Raw genomic sequence first — 18645 nt, 5'->3', positions numbered from 1 at the left:
TAATCGGTTCTGCAGGGTCAGCGTCACGCGAACACCACACATTGCTCTACTTGTGACCGCACACTCGCCTACTCACCACCCATCAGGACAACTTGTAACATCCGAATCTTACCATCGCCTCCCATCTGTAAAATTTGGATTCCAAAACTTTTGGACAGCTCCGTAGTTTCACGTAGAGCCTAGAGTCTCATTTCAGGAAATGCCCATCTTTATAAAGAATTTCTCTGTTTTACTAGTCTGTTGACAAAAAAACTATTCATCAAAAAAATTTTCTTTTACTTTATTCTGAAACTTTTTTGCCAGTAGTAATGAATAATCTAAGAGAAAAACTGAGTTGCGTAAGGCGTTTCTAAGACAGATACTTCCAGGTGCTAAATCTTCTACTTCCCACAAAATTTACGCATCAAGAGCAGAACAAAATGGAACAAAATACAATAGGAAATGTACAGAAAATACAGGAATAGCTGTGGGAAAAAGGCGCAAGCCTCTCTGAAATAAGAATACCTCTTCCAAAACACGAAAATAAAAAGGAATAAGAATAAAAATAACAAAACTAACGATGGTTACTGTTGTAATATTTATTACTGTAGAAATGAAGCCATTATACACCATGAAAATATGTGTAGTTTTTTTTATTCTTCTTCTACCAGTTCCCATTGTAGATTATTACCAAGTCATTCATATAGAATTATATAAAATTATATGAATAAACATACCACTGTTATCATTGTTTTAGAAACTGTAGTATAAAAACTAAAAGACAATACCATTACTTAAGCAGTAAGAAGCAAAAGACAACAGTGAATGATTACCAGTATTCCTGATACCTGTTTCATGTGGTTTAACCAAACAGACCAGGAAGGTGAGAAATTCCTAAAGTGCTGCAGAATACGTGTTAGCATAAAGGGGTTGCCAGATTGCTAGATGACACTGAAACAGATGGACCATCAGGAAGTCATGTCTTTATCCTTCTCATACGTCCAAAATGTTTCCTTCTGCATTAAGATATTTAAAACAATTTGTAGCAAGTGAAATGAGGGAAAATAATGCTCTATTTTGGAACGGATTTCGGGTCCTCTTTGCAATTTAAAGGTTGGGGAATGAAACTAATGGAAATATGAAGCTCTCATTCTTTGCATGATGCGTGCTTTAATTTTGCAAATTTTACACTCAACCTTTGATATGCAGTGATTTATGTTCGACTGATGGTAATTATAGGGCTACTGTGCTAAATACTAGAGATGTTTACTAATTGTTCTGTTTGTTTTCGCTATGTTAGTAACATGCTGTCTATGAAGAGTTGTTGTAATCGTGACCCCTGACAGGTGCACGCAAACCTACGCGACGTGCGCCTGTCGCACAACCAGCTGGAGGTGCTGGAGACGGACACGTTCTGGGGACTGCCGCAGCTGCAGACCCTGGTGCTGACGGGGAACCAGCTACGCGGCCTGGCCCAGGGAGCACTGCGCGCGCTGCCCTCGCTCGTCACGCTACTGCTCGCCGACAACCGGCTGGCAACCCTCGCTCCAGGGGCACTCTCCAGGCTGCCAGTGCTCTCCAGGCTCGACCTCCAGAACAACCGGCTGCACGAACTCTCGCTGGCCGCCTTCCTCAACGTCACCACGCCCGACACGCCCATGGCACTCAATCTCTCCTACAATGCCATCACCGTACTTCACCCCGCCTATTCGGAAATACACGTCCGCATCCTCGACCTGTCACACAATTTGCTTCCAGAGGTAAGAAGCCTAACAAAAATTCTAATGCCTAACTTCTAATATGAGGGACTTTAGGGCTTAATATTCTCGGGAAAACGACGTAAGAGTAAATCCAAAGTAAGAGTGATTTCAGGTGTGCCACAGGGGAGTGTCTTAGGACCGTTGCTAGTCAAAATATATATAAATGACCTTGTGGATAACAACGGAAGTTCACTGAGGCTTTTTGCGGATGATGCTGTAGTACATCGAGAGGTTGTAAAAATAGAAAATTGTTCTGAAATGCAGGAGGATCTACAACGAATTGACGCATGGTGCAGGCAATGGCAATTGAATCTCAACGTAGACAAGTGTAACGTGCTGCGAATAAACAGAAATAAAGACCCTTTATCATTTAGCTACAATTAGCACGTCAGCAACTGGAATCAGTTAATTCCACAAATTACCTGGGAATAAGCATTAGGAGGGATTTAAAATGGTATGACCATATAAAATTAATCGTTAATAAAGCACATGCCAGACTGAGATTCATTGGCAGAATCATAAGAAACGCAGGCGGAAAAGAAAGGAAGTAGGTTATAGTACACTTGTTTGCCTACTGTTTGAATACTGCTCACCGGTGCTGGATCCGTACCAGATAGGGTTGACGGAAGAGAGAGAGAGACGATCTAACGGAGAGCAGCGCGCTTCGTAACAGGATCATGTAGTAATCGCGAAATCGTTACAGCGATGACAGATAAACTCCAGTGGAAGACTCTGCAGGAGAGACGCTCATTATCTCGGTACGGGCTTTTGTTAAAGTTTCGAGAACATACCTTCACCCAGGAGTCAAGCAGTATATTGCTCCCTTCTACGTATATCTTGCGAAGAGACCATGAGGATTAAATCAGAGAGATTAGAGCCCAAACAGACATACCGACAATCTTTCTTTCCACGAACAATACCAGACTGGAATAGAAGGAACGGAAGGTTCCAAATGAATGAAAAAGAGCACAGGTAGTCCCAGTGTTCAAGAAGGGTCGTCGAGCAGATGCGCAAATCTATAGACCTATATCTCTGACGTCGATCTGTTGTCGAATTTTAGAACATGTTTTTTGCTCGAGTATCATGTCGATTTTAGAAACCCAGAATCTACTCTGTAGGAATCAACATGGATTCCGGAAACAGCGATCGTGTGAGACCCAACTCGCTTTATTTGTTCATGAGACCCAGAAAATATTAGATACAGGCTCCCAGGTAGATGCTATTTTCCTTGACTTCCGGAAGGCGTTCGATACAGTTCCGCACTGTCGCCTGATACACAAAGTAAAAGCCTACGGAATATCAGACCAGCTCTGTGGCTGGATTGAAGAGGTTTTAGCAAACAGAATACAACATGTTGTTATCAATGGAGAGACGTCTACAGACGTTAAAGTAACCTCTTGCGTGGGACAGGGGAGTGTTATTGACCCATTGCTTTTCACAATGTACGAGTATATAAATTACCAAGTAGATAGTGTCAGAAGTTCCATGCGGCTTTTTGCGGGTCATGCTGTGGTATACAGAGAGTTTGCAGCATTAGAAGATTGTGGCGAAATGCAGGAAGATCTGCAGCGGATGGGCACTTGGTGTAGGGAGTGGCAACTGACCCTTAACATAGACAAATTTAATGTATTGCGAATACATGGAAAGAAGGCTCCTTTATTGTATGATTATATGATAGCGGAACAAACACTGGTATCAGTTACTTCTGTAAACTATCTGGGAGTATGCGTGCGGAACGATTTGAAGTGGAATGATCATATGAAATTAATTGCTGGTAAGGCGGGTACCAGGTTGAGATTCATTGGGAGAGTCCTTAGAAAATGTAGTCCATCAACAAAGGAGGTGGCTTATAAAAACACTCGTTCGAACTATACTTGAGTATTGCTCTTCAGTGTGGGATCCGTACCACATCGGGTTGACGGAGGAGATAGTCAAGATCCAAAGAAGAGCTGCGCGTTTCGTCACAGGGTTGTTTGGTAACCGTGATAGCGTTACAGAGATGTTTAACAAACTCAAGTGGCAGACTCTCCAAATGAGGCGCTCTGCATCGCGGTGTAGCTTGCTCGCCAGGTTTCGAGAGGGTTCGTTTCTGGATGAGGCATCGAATATATTGCTTACCCCTACCTACACCTCCCGAGGAGATCACGAATGTAAAATTAGAGAGATTAGAGCGGCACGGAGGCTTTCAGACAATCGTTCTTCCCGCGAACCATGCGCGACTGGAACAGGAAATGGAGGTAATGACAGTGGCACGTAAAGTGCCCTCCGCCACACACCGTTGGGTGGCTTGCGGAGTATAAATGTAGATGTAGATGTGGAAAGGAGAACCGATAGAGGTACTCAAGGTACCCTCCGCCACACACCGTCAGATGGCTTGCGGAGTATGGATCGTCATTAAAGGGTCTCACAGGAGTTGCGCAACGGCCGGAGGGGAGGGGATTAGGGGAGGGATGGGAGTGAACGCCGTGCCTATTACAGACGATAGAGTTAGTCTGGCCCAGCCTGGAGTTGACTGGGCAGTCTTTCTGTGTTTCTTCTAAATAGGTTGTTCCTGTCTACGCTTTCTTACTAACTTAAACGCAAGTGTCTTCCCGACATAGTCAAATATTTTGCAAGTAGCACTTGGCTAAGGGGAATAAATGGCCAGTGAATTGGACTGCATTACATTTACGAACTTGGCACGGGAAATACATAGATGTGTGAACTATTATCGAAGAGCTACTTCGAGCTCACAAAATCTAATATCAGTTTCCACACTAGCGGTGGAATCCTATAGTCTTTTGAAAGAAGCTCGTTATTTCTTAGTGGTGAAGGGGTAACGGTAATTTTAACCTTGTCTCATATGTCAAAACGAAGCTGACAACTCTTATTTATTTTCATTTCATACTGTAACAGAGTAAATGACTGAATCAGATATAAAAATAAACGTTTCAGGGTAAGTTTGAGGAGCAACAACTCGCGTAATCTGTTAATTTGTCTCTCACTCCACACATTGCTGACTGTGAGTGTTAACAGGTCTAAACTGAGCCCCACATGGGATCTCGTGCACTGCTACATAAGCTCAGAGGACGAAAGACAAGGAAATTTTCAAGTTGAGGCTCACATGGGACAAGAATTCGCAAGTCCGTTTCACATGAGCCTTCCCATCTATGTCGTGGTAATGAATGACCAGCCAATAAGCTGAACTCGTCCCTAATTAAAGTCAAATGTCTTAACCACTGCCTGATGTCAGCGGGTAATCTTGCGTGAGGCCTAGAAACACAAGAGTTTATGATACAGTTACGTCTCCTGTATTCCATTCACAAGTATAACAATAAAGATAATTTTTCGTCGGTGTGGGACGTTCACTAGAATGGATAGAGCCGATTGAACACTTAGTGAATCATTATCTGTTACTTCAGTCGGAACGAAAGGGTCACAGAAACGGTAAAAATTCTCCCACTGCAGATGCTACACTACAGAGCTTATAGTCTCAAGAATAAGAAAAGCGATTATCTCATCCCTAACTCATTACATGAAATGAGCAAAAAGGTAGGAAGCTGAGAAATTCCTATTATGTAGAAGCGGACAAAAGGAATAGTTAAATTTTAAATACTTCATCAAATGAATGGCTGGTAGCTTTTTAGCAAGAACGTATTTTAGCGTAGAACGTAATTTGCACTCTATGCGTTGTCTATTGACGAAGCAGCACTTAGAAAAGTTCTAAAAAGTTGTACAATTTCTTTAATATTAGATTTATTACGCAGCGCTAATGTGTTATGCAATGCAACTAACCAGGGCTTCTATGACCAAATTAATTTTCTGAAATGCGGTTGATTTTGTAGAGTGTTACTGTATACAGATCAGTATGTATCAAGACAAAAACATTGTACATATGATCGACAGCAACACACAGCATAACAAATTATAAGGGATTTGATTATTTGAATGTGGCCATATTTGTGAATCACTGATTTTTAAATTACAGGTATGTAAGACTATTTCCTATGTACATGCTGTGAGAAAACACCTATTTAGGGAATGTATTGTGTAATTTACCAATTATCCATATTCCAACTATATATAAGGAGTGAATGAGTTTCATCTGGGGGAAAGAATTACTCTTGCAGGCAGTTGCTGGCATTTCTGCACTTTCTGTGGTGAATTTCGTGATAGTATTCTTACTGGCAAAATATCATTTTCTGCAGTATTAAGAAAGAGAACAATAATTCTATTGACACCACTACGGGATTTTAAGAGGTACCAGTTCCAACAAAAGTAATCATGTACAGTTACAGTAAGATAACACTCCGGGATGAAGGAAAAATGCGCCTGATAACTGATAACACTGCTTAGATGTGCAATAAATGATCTAATGACTCGAACATTGATCTGTTCTATGGGTTCACTCGCCGTATTTTACAGTCAACATATTCCTAGACACGAGATCAAGAACTGAGCCCCTTTAGTCATGGAGCTCTATAAACACAATTGTATCCTCTGTATGCACGATTACTTACTGCTCTAATAGAACATTTAAGTGTTCGAGTGACCATTAACAACACAACACTCACGAAAGGACTGCTATAAACTGACGTTTAAAAACTAAGCGTTGATTTAGAACTGGAATAAAAAATAGCCCCTGCTAAAATGGTTTTCCTAGAACGTTACTATTTGCCTGTACCCTGCAAGATGTATCTGTCATCAACAGATTTGGCTTTTAGCAGGAATTTAGTCGCAATAGTTATCATTAAAATTAGGAAAGGTTTAAGGTAGAAAGTTAGAATTTAGTTTAGTGTTTTCGGCACATAAGCTTACTCCCTTTGTGTGAAGGTGTTTTCCATTCATTCTTGTAGTAACCATCCACCAATTGTAAGACCCACGGAAAAGAGAAAACAATAGAGAGATCTGCACTGAAACCCCTACGCAGAGCATGGTTAAAGTCGCTGAACTCATTTTCGGAAGAAAGTGGTGGTACCTCACTAGAAGTTCATCTAAGATGCGGAACCTAGTCAAAGCAACGTACTCGAACCTACTTACAGGCATGATAAAGCAGTCAGCTGATACACTGACTATGCAAGTCGAATCATGGGGACGCATGTGAACGAGAACTAACATAACACAGTAATAAAAAGGAGAAGTGCTTAAAATTGATGCGGTAATTGAAATAAACTTTGAACCATATCGTTACCTTGCAACACTTCTCAGACTGTAGCCTATAGACAGCTGAGTAATAGTAGGTTAAAAAAGTTCTTATTCCATTTGTAAATAATAACGTTCAGATTTTGTGTGCTGCACAAATTTTCTGAAATTATAAAAATTACTACGAAACTGTAAGTAAAATAGCAGGGAGGTGGAAACTGGGAGAGGTAAGGTGCTGAGCATTAACAAATCGCTTACAACATATCTATTTGCCAAAGTTGACTAATTTAACACAAGCAATGACGAATGATTATGCTCAAACGAATACGCCAAAACACCACACTAAGGTACAAGACATTTAAATTACTGTCCGCCGAATATTTCAGAGAATTCTGTTGGTTTTTCTTTAATTACAACATAGCAAAACCTCTGAACTTCACAAACATTACAAAATCGCCCCCAGGGCACTCAATGGATTTAACGACTATTTTGGAAACTTGGAAATCAGTATTACAATTTAAAACAGTTTCCAAGATAGCAGAATTAGGGACTCCTACATTGCCTTTAAAATAAGAATGAAATAATTGGCAAATCATTAACCATAGAACATTACTCACAAGGACAAAAGAGTAAATACGTTTTGCTCAGATTATGAAGAAACTTTCATGCTGTTTATGCCAGCTATGCTTGGTAATGGTCATTGAGCAAAACTAGTAGTGAATTGTGCAAAATAAAGGGCAGCTAAAAGTTTCATCAAGAATTTTAACAAACTCATAGCAAATAAATGGGTTGAAACAGATGGATTAAATAAAGCGGAGTAACCGGCTTGAGATCGGTCAACTCTCGATTTAGTACAGATTCTAAAACACACGCTTGGAATTTAAAGTTGTTTTACTCAATAAATAATCGACAAATAACACGTGGGCATCCAACCGAAACAGGAAAAAATCAGGGTAGACAAGTGAGCTCATTTGTCCTGCAAGGATGAAAGGTTAAAAAAGTAAAATTTACGTACTAAAAAACTACTACTAATGCATGCAATATTTAATCCTGACTAAAGAACCCAAAAATTACGGAGTCTTTTTGACCCACAAGTACTTAGAATTAACTGGGGTAGGGCGTCAAATAGGCCAACTTGGAGCAGGAAAGGCAACACATGACATTTTAAAATCCACTGTCTATAATCCTACAAATAAATTCATAAAACTTCGTCAATATGACCATGAAGGATTAAGGATTCACACTAATACCAGGGGAAGTCCAAAAACATTATAAGATAATTTTTTTTAAACGTGAAATTTCATCACTTTTACTATTGGCTTCATTTGTCGCAGTAGGTAACTTTTCTTCATAAGTAAGAGAGATTCTTCGATAAATGTTGCACAGCATGCAAACCATGCTTACAGGTGTATGAAACTCTAGAATTTATTTAATATATGAAAAAATGAATGAGCTGTTACATTTTAAACTTTATGTCAAAAAAAACTCAAATTTTATAGTTAACTATTTCAGTTTTTACCACAGTTCTTAATAGATTTGGGAAATTCTGGAGTTTAATACACCTGCAAGTATGATTCGTGTGCTGTGCAAGATTCTTCGAAGAATCTCTCTTATTTATTAAGAGAAGTGTACCTATAGCAACAAATGCAGCCAATAGTAAGTGAAAAAATGACGAAATTTCAAATGTTAAAAATGATTTATTTACTATGTTTTTGAATTTGAGTGTGAATCCTGAATCTTTCCTGGTCATGCTGATATAGTATTATGAATTTAAGTACAGACAGTGGAAACTAAAATGTCCTGTGATGCCTCTCCCACTCCAAGTCGTCCCGTTTGATGTTCTATCCCACTTAACCGGCAATTAAAAATATTTGCGGTACCTAAAGGTAAAAATACACTCACCAGCAGTTCAGAATAAAGCAAATATATCTAGATCAGGTACTCACTAACCAGAATGCAAGCCCTCTTACGGTTGAGTCAATGTGTAACTTGGTCATGTTCTTATTACTGATCTACATTAGGGCATTAGCCAAAATAACGGCCATTAGTAGATACCAGACCAGTTTACTGTAAGAACACAAAAGTAAACTCAGTGCCAAAAGCACAGGGGTTTCACGAACTGTGATGGACACTTTACTCCACACTCACTGTGTATTCCTATACTGTTCCTGGGAAAATTAAGGCCAGGGTACATGACCATGTCCACCAACCAAGGCAGCAAAAAACAAACCAGTTGGCGAAGGCGGACTCCATAAAGTAAACATCCAGCAACAAAATGTAGCGAGCTGCCCTTAAGACGAGCAAGCTTACCCCAGTGCCCATGCGGACTCCCTCACTGACAGTCAAAACACAGCTCACATCTAGTAACAGCTACGTATGCGCTTAAATTGCGCAATGCAATGTTGTAGCTATAATTCTTTTTTTACCATTTTTCTTTCAGTTATCGCACTTCCAAATGGTTTGATGCGTCCCTCCACGAACTCCTGTCCTGTGACAACGTTTTCATCTCAAAATAACACTTGCAGCTTACGTCCTCAGTTATTTGCTTCCTCTACAGTATTTACACTCAGCAGCTTCGTATAGTACCATTCTTCTTGTCAGAGGTTCCCACATATTCGTTTCTTCGCCGACCCTGCGAAGAAGTTCCTCATTGCATACTGTATCAGTCCTCCAATTTTTCAACTTTTTTCCGTACCACCACAACTCAAACGCTTCCATTGTCTTCCCTTTCGGGTTTCCTCCAGTCCATGTTTCGCTACCACACAGTGCTGTGCTCCAAAAATTTCTTCCTGAAATTAAGGCCTATGTTTGATACTAGTAGACTTCTGTTGCTCACAAATGCCTCTTTTGGCAGGGCTAGTCTGCTTTTTAGGTTCTCCTTTCTCCCTCCGTAATGGACTACTGTGCTGCCTAGGTGGCAGAATCCTTAACTCATGTACTTCGTGATCACAATTCCTGATGTTAATTTTTTGGTGTTCACATTTCTGCTGAAGCTCATTGCTTTCGTCTTTCAGAGATTTACTTTCAAGCCATGTTCTGTAATAATGAATGTTTATTCCGTTCTACAGGGTCTGCAATTTCATCAGCGAACCTTAACTTTGATATCGTTTTACCATTAATTTTAATCCACTCCTGAACCTTTTATATCATTTCCATCGCTGCTTCTTCGATGTATAGACCGGACAGTAGAGGCGAAAGACTACCCTGCATTATACCCTTTTTAATACGAGCACTTTGTCCTTGAACTTCCAGTATTATTTTCCCTCAAGGTTGTCGTACATATTATATATTACCCGTCTTTGCCTATAGCTTACACCTACTTTTCTCGGGATTTCTAACATCTTGCAACTTTTACATTGTCGAACCCTTTTTCCAGGTCGAAAAATCCTAAGAACGAGCCTTGATTGTTCTTCAGTCTTGCTTCCATTATCGACCTCAACGTCAGAAATGTAAAACTGGTGCCTTTACCTTTCCTAAAGCCAAATTGTTCCTCATTTAACACCTTCTCAGTTTTCTTCTCAATTGGTCTGTATATTACTCTTGTCAGTAACCTGGATTTAAGAGCTGTTACGCTGACTGTGCTGTAATTCTCGCATTTGTTGGCTCTTGCAATCTTGGAAATTCTGATGGTGATACTTTCCTGAAGGTCTGGTGGTATATCGTCAGGCTCTTACATTAAAAACGCCAACGTGAATTATTGTTTTGTCGCCACTACCCCTAGTGATTTCAAAAACTATGACGGAATGTTATCCATCCTTTCAACCTTATTCGATCTTAAGCTTCCAAAACTCTTTTAAATTCCAATTCTAATTCTGGACCTCCCATCTCTTCCCAATCAACTCCTATTTCTTTTTCTTTCATGCCACCACGTGAGTCGTCTCTCTCACAGAGGCCTCTTTCCACCCATCCGCTACGTCCTTTGCATTTAATAGCGGAATTTCCATTACACTGTTAATGGTAGCACCCTTGCCTTTAATTTCGCAGAAGGTCATTTTGACTTTTCTGTATGCTGAGTCAGTCGTTCCGACACTGATTTATTTTTCCTTATCATCACATTTCTGATGCAGCCATTTCGCTTTACCTTCCATCCACTTCCAGTTTATTTAATTCCTAAGTGTCTTGTTGCTCTGTATTGCTGAATTTCTCCGAACATTTTTGTACTTCTTCTTTCGTCGATCAACTGAAGTAGTTCTTCTGTTACCCATGGCTTCTTCGCATTTACCCTCCTTGTACCTACGCTTTGCTCTCCTACTTCTGCAATGGCACTTTTTAGAGAAGTCTATTCATTTTTAACTGAACTGCATTCACTATCGCAGTACCTTTAATATCAGAAAACTTAAAGCGTGGCTCTTCATTCCACAGTATTTCCCTAGCCCATTTCTTTGCCCAATAATTCTTCGTGACCAGTCTCTTAAACTTCAGCATACTCTTCATCATTACCAAAAGTGTGATCTAAGTCTGTATCTGCCCGTGGGTACGCATTACAGTGTAACTTCTGATTTAGTAACCTTTGCCTGACCATGATGTCAGCCAGCTGAAATCTTCCCGTATGTCCCGACCTTTAAAAAGTATAGCTCCTCTCTTTGTGATTCTTGAACAGGATATTGGCTATTACTATCTGAAATTTATTGTAGAACTGATTTAATCTTTCTCGTCTCTCGTTTCTACTACCAAGTCCATATTCTCCCGTAATTCTCACTTCTGATCTCTCCCCTAGAACCGCATTCCAGTCCTTTTCATTTGCCTTTACTTACTGATTGACCCGTTCTGTATCCTCATGTACGTCCTGTATCTCTTCATCTTATGCTTGCATCGTCGGCACGTATACCTGAACTATTGTAGACGGTGTTGGTTTGCTGTCGATTCTGATAAGACCAGTCCCGATCATTGAACTGTTTACAACAAATTACTCTCTCCTTTACTTTCCTATTCATTACGAAACTTACTCCCGTTATACTATTCTCTGCTGCTGTTGAATTTACCCTATACTCTCCCGACCACAAATCCTTGTCTTACTTGCATTTCTTTCACTTTACTGACCCGCGCTACATCTGTGGTGAACCTTAGCATCTCCGCTTTCAGATTTTCTAGCTTTTCTATCTCGTCCAAGCTTCTGACATTCCACGTACCGACTCACAGAATGTTATCGTTTCATTGGTTATTCAATATTTTTCTCATGGTCAACTCCCCCTTGGCAGTCACTCTCTGGAGGCGCGAATAGTGGACTAGTCCGGAATCTTTGTCCAAAGGAGTGATCATCATCACACCTTTTCAATTACAGGCCACATTATGTGCCTTTAATGTCGCTTTTTCCATTGTCTCCTGCATCTTCATGCCTTTCATAGTTACAGATTCTTCCGCTTTTGGGGCAGTTTCCCACTCCAAGGCCAAGAGAGAGTCCGGAACTTCTGTCCACTCTCCGCCCTCTCTGACAAGGCCGTTGGCAGAATGATGGTGACTTCTTAGGCCGGAATTCTTCCGTAGCCACTGCTGATCTGCTGATGACTTTTACTCAGAATTTAAGTAGTGGCTGCGACTTACACAGGATCTAGGTGGTTTTGGTTGCTAATCAATGAAGCTAACCCTACACCAAGCATTATTAGGCAACTAAATGATTGTGAGAAGGTTTTGAGTGTGTGCACACCACTTCATTCTCCTCCCTCCCCCCTCCCTGTCACTTAAAAGAAAACCGGGAGATGGATGGGGAGCGATGGTGAGAGGATATAAAAAATTACGGAACGACCTGTGGGACAGCATCCAGATTACCGGCACTAACTTTGAGCTAACTTAAATGAGCCCTTAGCTGTGAGTTAGTGATTCTCTCCTGAACAAGGAAACTGACTGGGTAGATTACATTGGTAATTTCGATGGCCCCTCAAAGGGGAGCGTGCTACCAGTAACCTTCGGGCCAACCTTACTCTGAACTCAGGTATTATTGAAAAAAACAACATCATTGTCCTTCAGCGAGGCAGGGCCCCTGCTTCTGTTATATCAACTACATCCTCTCCAGCCGGCCGCGGTTGTCTCGCGGTTCTAGGCGCGCAGTCCGTAACCGTGCGACTGCTACAGTCGCAGGTTCGAATCCTGCCTCGGGCATGGATGTGTGGGATGTCCTTAGGCTAGTTAGGTTTAAGTAGTTCTAAGTTCTAGGGGACTGATGACCACAGCAGTTGAGTCCCATAGTGCTCAGAGCATTTGAACCATTTGAACCTCCTCTCCAGTGTGCCAAGCGAATATTATTCCAAACATCTTCCCAGTTTTCCTTGAGGAACTTGGGTTTAATACGCTCAGGGAGGAGATCATTTATAGACACAAGATTGATGCAGGTGATTGAACCAGAAGCGAAAACATCAATTTTGAGTTGGAGTTTTGTGCGCTTCACACACAGCTGTACTAAACGCGAAATTACAGGTATGCCAGTTGATGGAGTAGTTGCACTTCATCTGAGAATGGACATGCAAAACAATCATGACTGATGAATGATACAATTAATTCATGCAGCAAACGATGTTGTTGTTGTTGTTGTGATCTTCAGTCCTGAGACTGGTTTGATGCAGCTCTCCATGCTACTCTATCCTGTGCTAGCTTCTTCATCTCCCAGTACCTACTGCAACCTACATCCTTCTGAATCTGCTTAGTGTATTCATCTCTTGGTCTCCCTCTACGATTTTTACACTCCACGCTGCACTCCATATACTAAATTGGTGATCCCTCGATGTCTCAGAACGTGTCCTACCAACCGATCCCTTCTTCTAGTCAAGTTGTGCCTCAAGCTCCTCTTCTCCCTAATTCTATTCAATACCTCCTCATTAGTTATGTGATCTACCCATCTAATCTTCAGCATTCTTCTGTAGCACCACATTTCGAAAGCTTCTATTCTCTTCTTGTCCAAACCATTTATCGTCCATGTTTCACTTCCATACATGGCTACACTCCACACAAATACTTTCAGAAACGACTTCCTGACATTAAAATCTATACTCGATGTTAACAAATTTTTCTTCTTCAGAAACGCTTTCCTTGCCATTGCCAGTCTACATTTTATATCCTCTCTACTTCGACCATCATCAGTTATTTTGCTCCCCAAATAGCAAAACTCATTAACTAATCTAACTCCCTGAGCATCACCCGACTTAATTCGACTACATTCCATTATCCTCGTTTTGCTTTTGTTGATGTTCACCTTATATCACCCTTTCAAGACACTGTCCATTCCGTTCAACTGCTCTTCCAAGTCCTTTGCTGTCTCTGACAGAATTAAAATGTTGGCCTCAAAGTTTTTATTTCTTCTCCGTGGATTTTAATACCTACTACAAACTTTCCTTTTGTTTATTGATTGTTCAATATACGGATTGAATAACATCGCGGATAGGCTACAACCCTGTCTCACTCCATTCCCAACCACTGCTTCCCTTTCATACCCCTCGACTCTTATAACTTCCATCTGATTTCTGTACAAATTGTAAATAGCCTTTCGCTCCCTGTATTTTACCCCTGCCATCTTCAGAGTTTGTAAGAGAGTATTCCGATCAACATTGTAAAAAGCTTTCTGTAAGTCTACAAATGCTAGAAAAGTAGGTTTGCCTTTTCTTAATTTTCTTGTAAGATAAGTCTTAGGGTCAGTATTGCCTCACGTGTTACAAAATTTCTACGGAATCCAAACTGATCTTCCTCGAGGTCAGCTTCAACCAGTTTTTTCATTCGTCTGTAAACAATTCGTGTTAGGATTTTGCAGCTGTGACTTATTAAACTGATAGTTTGGTAATTTTCACATCTGTCAACACCTGCTTTCTTTGGGATTGGAATAGTTATATTCTTCTTGATGTCTGAGGGTATTTGGCCTGTCTCGTACATCTTGCTCAAGAAATGGTAGAGTTTTGTCAGGACTGGCTCTCCCAACGCCATCAGTAGTTCTGATAGAATGTTGTCTACTCCCGGAGCTTTGTTTCGACTCAAGTCTTTCAGTAGGCAATCAAACTCTTCACGCAGTACCATATCTCCCATTTCATCTTCATCTACATTCTCTTTCATTTCCTTAATATTGTCCTCAAGTACATTGCCCTTGTATAGACCCTCAATATACTCCTTCCACCTTTCCAGTTTCCCCTCTTTGTTTGGAACTGGGTTTCCATCTGAGCTCTTGATATTCATATTAGTGGCTCTCTTATCTCCAAAGGTCTCTTTAATTTTCCTGTAGGCAGTATCTATCTTACCCCTAGTGAGATAGCCATTTCGCACTTCCTGTCGATCTCATTTTTCAGACGTTTGTATTCCTTTTTGCGTGCTTCATTTACTGCATTTTTATATTTTCTCCTTTCATCAATTAAATTCAATATTTCTTCTCTTACCCAAGGGTTTCTACTAGTCCTCGTCTTTTTACCTAATTGTTCCTCTGCTGCCTTCATTATTTCATCCCTCAAAACTACCCATTCTTCTTCTACTGTATTCCTTTCCCCCATTCCTGTCCATTGTTCCCTTATGCTCTCCCTGAAATTCTGTACAACCTCTGGTTCTTTCAATTTATCCAGGTCCCACCTCCTTAATTTCCCACCTTTTTGCAGTTTTTTCAGTTTTAGTCTACAGTTCATAACCAATAGATTGTGGTCAGAGTCCACATCTGCCCCTGGAAATGTCTTACAATTTAAAACCTGGTTCCTAAACCTCTGTCTTACCATTATATAATCTATCTGATACCTTTCAGTATCTCCATGATTCTTCCATGTATACAACCTTCTTTCATGATTCTTAAACCAAGTGTTAGCTATGATTAAGTTATGCTCTGTGCAAAATTCTATCAGGCGGCTTCCTCTTTCATTTCTTAGCCCCAGTCCTTATTCACCTACTATGTTCCCTTCTCTCCGCTTTCCTTCTCTTGCATTCCAGTCACCCATGACTATTAAATTTTCATCTCCCTTCACTACTTGAATAATTTTTTTTATCTCATCATACATTTCATCAATTTCTTCGTCATCTGCAGAGCTAGTTGGCATATAAACTTGCATCATTGTAGTAGGCGTGGGCTTCATGTCTATCTTGGCCACAATAATGCGTTCACTATGCTGTTGGTAGTAGCTTACCTGCACTGCTATTGTTGTAATTCATTATTAAACCTACTCCCGCATTACCCCTATTTGATTTTGAATTTATAACCCTGTCTTCACCTGACCAAAATTCTTGTTTCTCCTGCCACCGAACTTCACTAATTCCCACTATATCTAACTTTAACCTGTCCATTTCCCTTTTTAAATTTTCTAATCTGCCTGCCCGATTAAGGGATCTGACATTCCACGCTCCTATCCGTAGAACGCCTGTTTTCTTTCTCCTGATAACAACGTCCTCCTGAGTAGTCCCCGCCCGGAGATCCGAAGGGGGGACTATTTTACCTCCGGAATATTTTACCCAAGAGGACGCCGTCATCATCGAATCATACAGTAAAGCTGAATGCCCTCGGGATAAATTACGGCTGTAGTTTCCCCTAGCTTTCAGCCGTACGCAGTACCAGAACAGCAAGGCCATTTTGGTTAATGTCACAAGGCCAGATCAGTCAATCATCCAGACTGTTACCCCTGCAACTACTGAAAAGGCTGCTGCCCCTCTTCAGGAAACACACGTTTGTCTGGCTTCTCAACAGATACCCCTCCGTTGTGGTTGCACCTTTTTTTTTTGGGTCATCAGTCTATTGACTGGTTTGATGCGGCCCGCCACGAATTCCTCCCCTCTGCTAACCACATCATCTCAGAGTAGCACTTACAACCTTCGTCCTCAATTATGTGCTTGCCATACTCCGATCTCTGTCTTCCTCTACAGGTTTTGCCCTCTACAGCTCTCTCTAGTACCATGGAAGTCATTCCCTCATGTCTTAGCAGATGTCCTATCATCATGTCCCTTCTCTTTATCAGTGTTTTCCACATATCCCTTTCCTCTCCGATTCTGCGTAGAACCTTCACATTCCTTACCTTATCAGTCCACCTAATTCTCAACATTCGTCTATAGCACCACATCTCAAATGCTTCGATTCTCTTCTGTTCCGGTTTTCCCACAGTCCATGTTTCACTACCATACAATGCTGTACTCGAGACGTACATCCTCAGAAATTTCTTCTTCAATTTAAGGCCGGTATTTGATATTAGTAGACTTCTCTTGGCCAGAAATGCCTTTTTTGCCATAGCGAGTCTGCTTTTGATGTGTTCCTTGCTCCGTCCGTCATTGGTTATTTTACTGCCTAGGTAGCAGAATTCCTTAACTTCATTGACTTCGTGACCATCAATCCTGATGTTGAGATTCTCGCTGTTCTCATTTCTACTACTTCTCATTACCTTCGTCTTTCTCCGATTTACTCTCAAACCATACTGTGTACTCATTAGACTGTTTATTCCGTTCAGCAGATCATTTAATTCTTCTTCACTTTCACTCAGGATAGCAATGTCATCAGCGAATCGTATCATTGATATCCTTTCACCTTGTATTTTAATTGAACTCCTGAACCTTCCTTTTATTCCCATCATAGCTTCCTCGATGTAGAGATTGAAGAATAGGGGCGAAAGGCTACAGCCTTGTCTTACACCCTTCTTAATACGAGCACTTCGTTCTTGATCGTCCACTCTTATTATTCCCTCTTGGTTGTTGTACATATTGTATATGACCCATCTCTCCCTATAGCTTACCCCAACTTTTTTCAGAATCTCGAACAGCTTGCACCATTTTATATTGTCGAACGCTTTTTCCAGGTCCACAAATCCTATGAACGTGTCTTGATTTTTCTTCAACCTTGCTTCCATTATTAGCCGTAACGTCAGAATTCCCTCCCTCACGCCTTAACTTTTCCTAAAGGCAAACTGATCGTCACCTAGCGCATTCTCTTCTGTATATTATTCTTGTATGCAGCTTCGATGCATGAGCTGTTAAGCTGATTGTGCGATAATTCTTGCACTTTTCAGCTCTTTCCGGCTCCGGAATTGTGTGGATGATGCTTTTCCGCAAGTCAGATGGTATGTCGCCAGACTCATATATTCTATACACCAACGAGAATAGTCGTTTTGTTGCCACTTCCCCTAATGATTTTAGAAATTCTGATGGAATGTTGTCTATCCCTTCTGCCTTATTTGACCGTAAGTCCTCCAAAGTTCTTTTAAATTCCGATTCTACTACTGGATCCCCTATCTCTTCTAAATCGACTCCTGTTTCTTCTTCTATCACATCAGACAAATCGTCACCCTCATTGAGGCTTTCAACGTATTCTTTCCACCTATCTGTTCTCTCCTCTGCATTTAACAGTGGAGTTCCCGTTGCACTCTTAATGTTACCACCTTTGCTTTTAAGGTCTCCAAAGGTTGTTTTGACTTTCCTGTATGCTGAGTCTGTCCTTCCGACAATCGTATCTTTGTCGATGTCTTCGCATATTTCCTGCAGCCATTTCGTCTTAGCTTCCCTGCACTTCCTATTTATTTCATCCCTCAGCGACTTGTATTTCTGTATTCCTGATTTTCCCGTAACATGTTTGTACTTCCTCCTTTCATCAATCAACTGAAGTATTTCTTCTGTTCCCTACGGTACGGCTACCTGTATCGTCGAGGCACGCAAGCCTCCCCACCAACGGCAAGGTCCATGGTTCACGATACCTGTGACTAATAGTAGATGACTGTGATGTGAGCTATCGCACTAATAGAACTATACCTACTGCATACCTGTGACAAAAACGATCGGCGTATTAATACTCACGAAAACCAGGTGTGGATCAGACATCAAAAATATTTGGTACTAGTACTGTATGGTAATCCTGGTTGTC

At 40.9% G+C, this 18645-nt stretch overlaps 1 protein-coding gene across 1 annotated transcript in view; it reads left to right on the top strand.

The window, feature by feature from the left end:
• LOC126335454 (chaoptin-like) overlaps window positions 1-18645 on the top strand; it is a gene marked incomplete at its 5' end in the record, with an annotated part of 146613 nt that overhangs the window by 102441 nt on the left and 25527 nt on the right. The window contains one exon of the mRNA XM_049998745.1: window positions 1326-1739. Coding sequence (XP_049854702.1) covers window positions 1326-1739 — 414 coding nt within the window. The remainder of the gene's footprint in view (window positions 1-1325; window positions 1740-18645) is intronic.

Source organism: Schistocerca gregaria, chromosome 2, assembly GCF_023897955.1.
Source record: "Schistocerca gregaria isolate iqSchGreg1 chromosome 2, iqSchGreg1.2, whole genome shotgun sequence".
In the NCBI taxonomy this organism is placed as follows: domain Eukaryota; kingdom Metazoa; phylum Arthropoda; class Insecta; order Orthoptera; family Acrididae; genus Schistocerca; species Schistocerca gregaria.
This window is presented reverse-complemented; position numbering and strand designations above follow the sequence as displayed.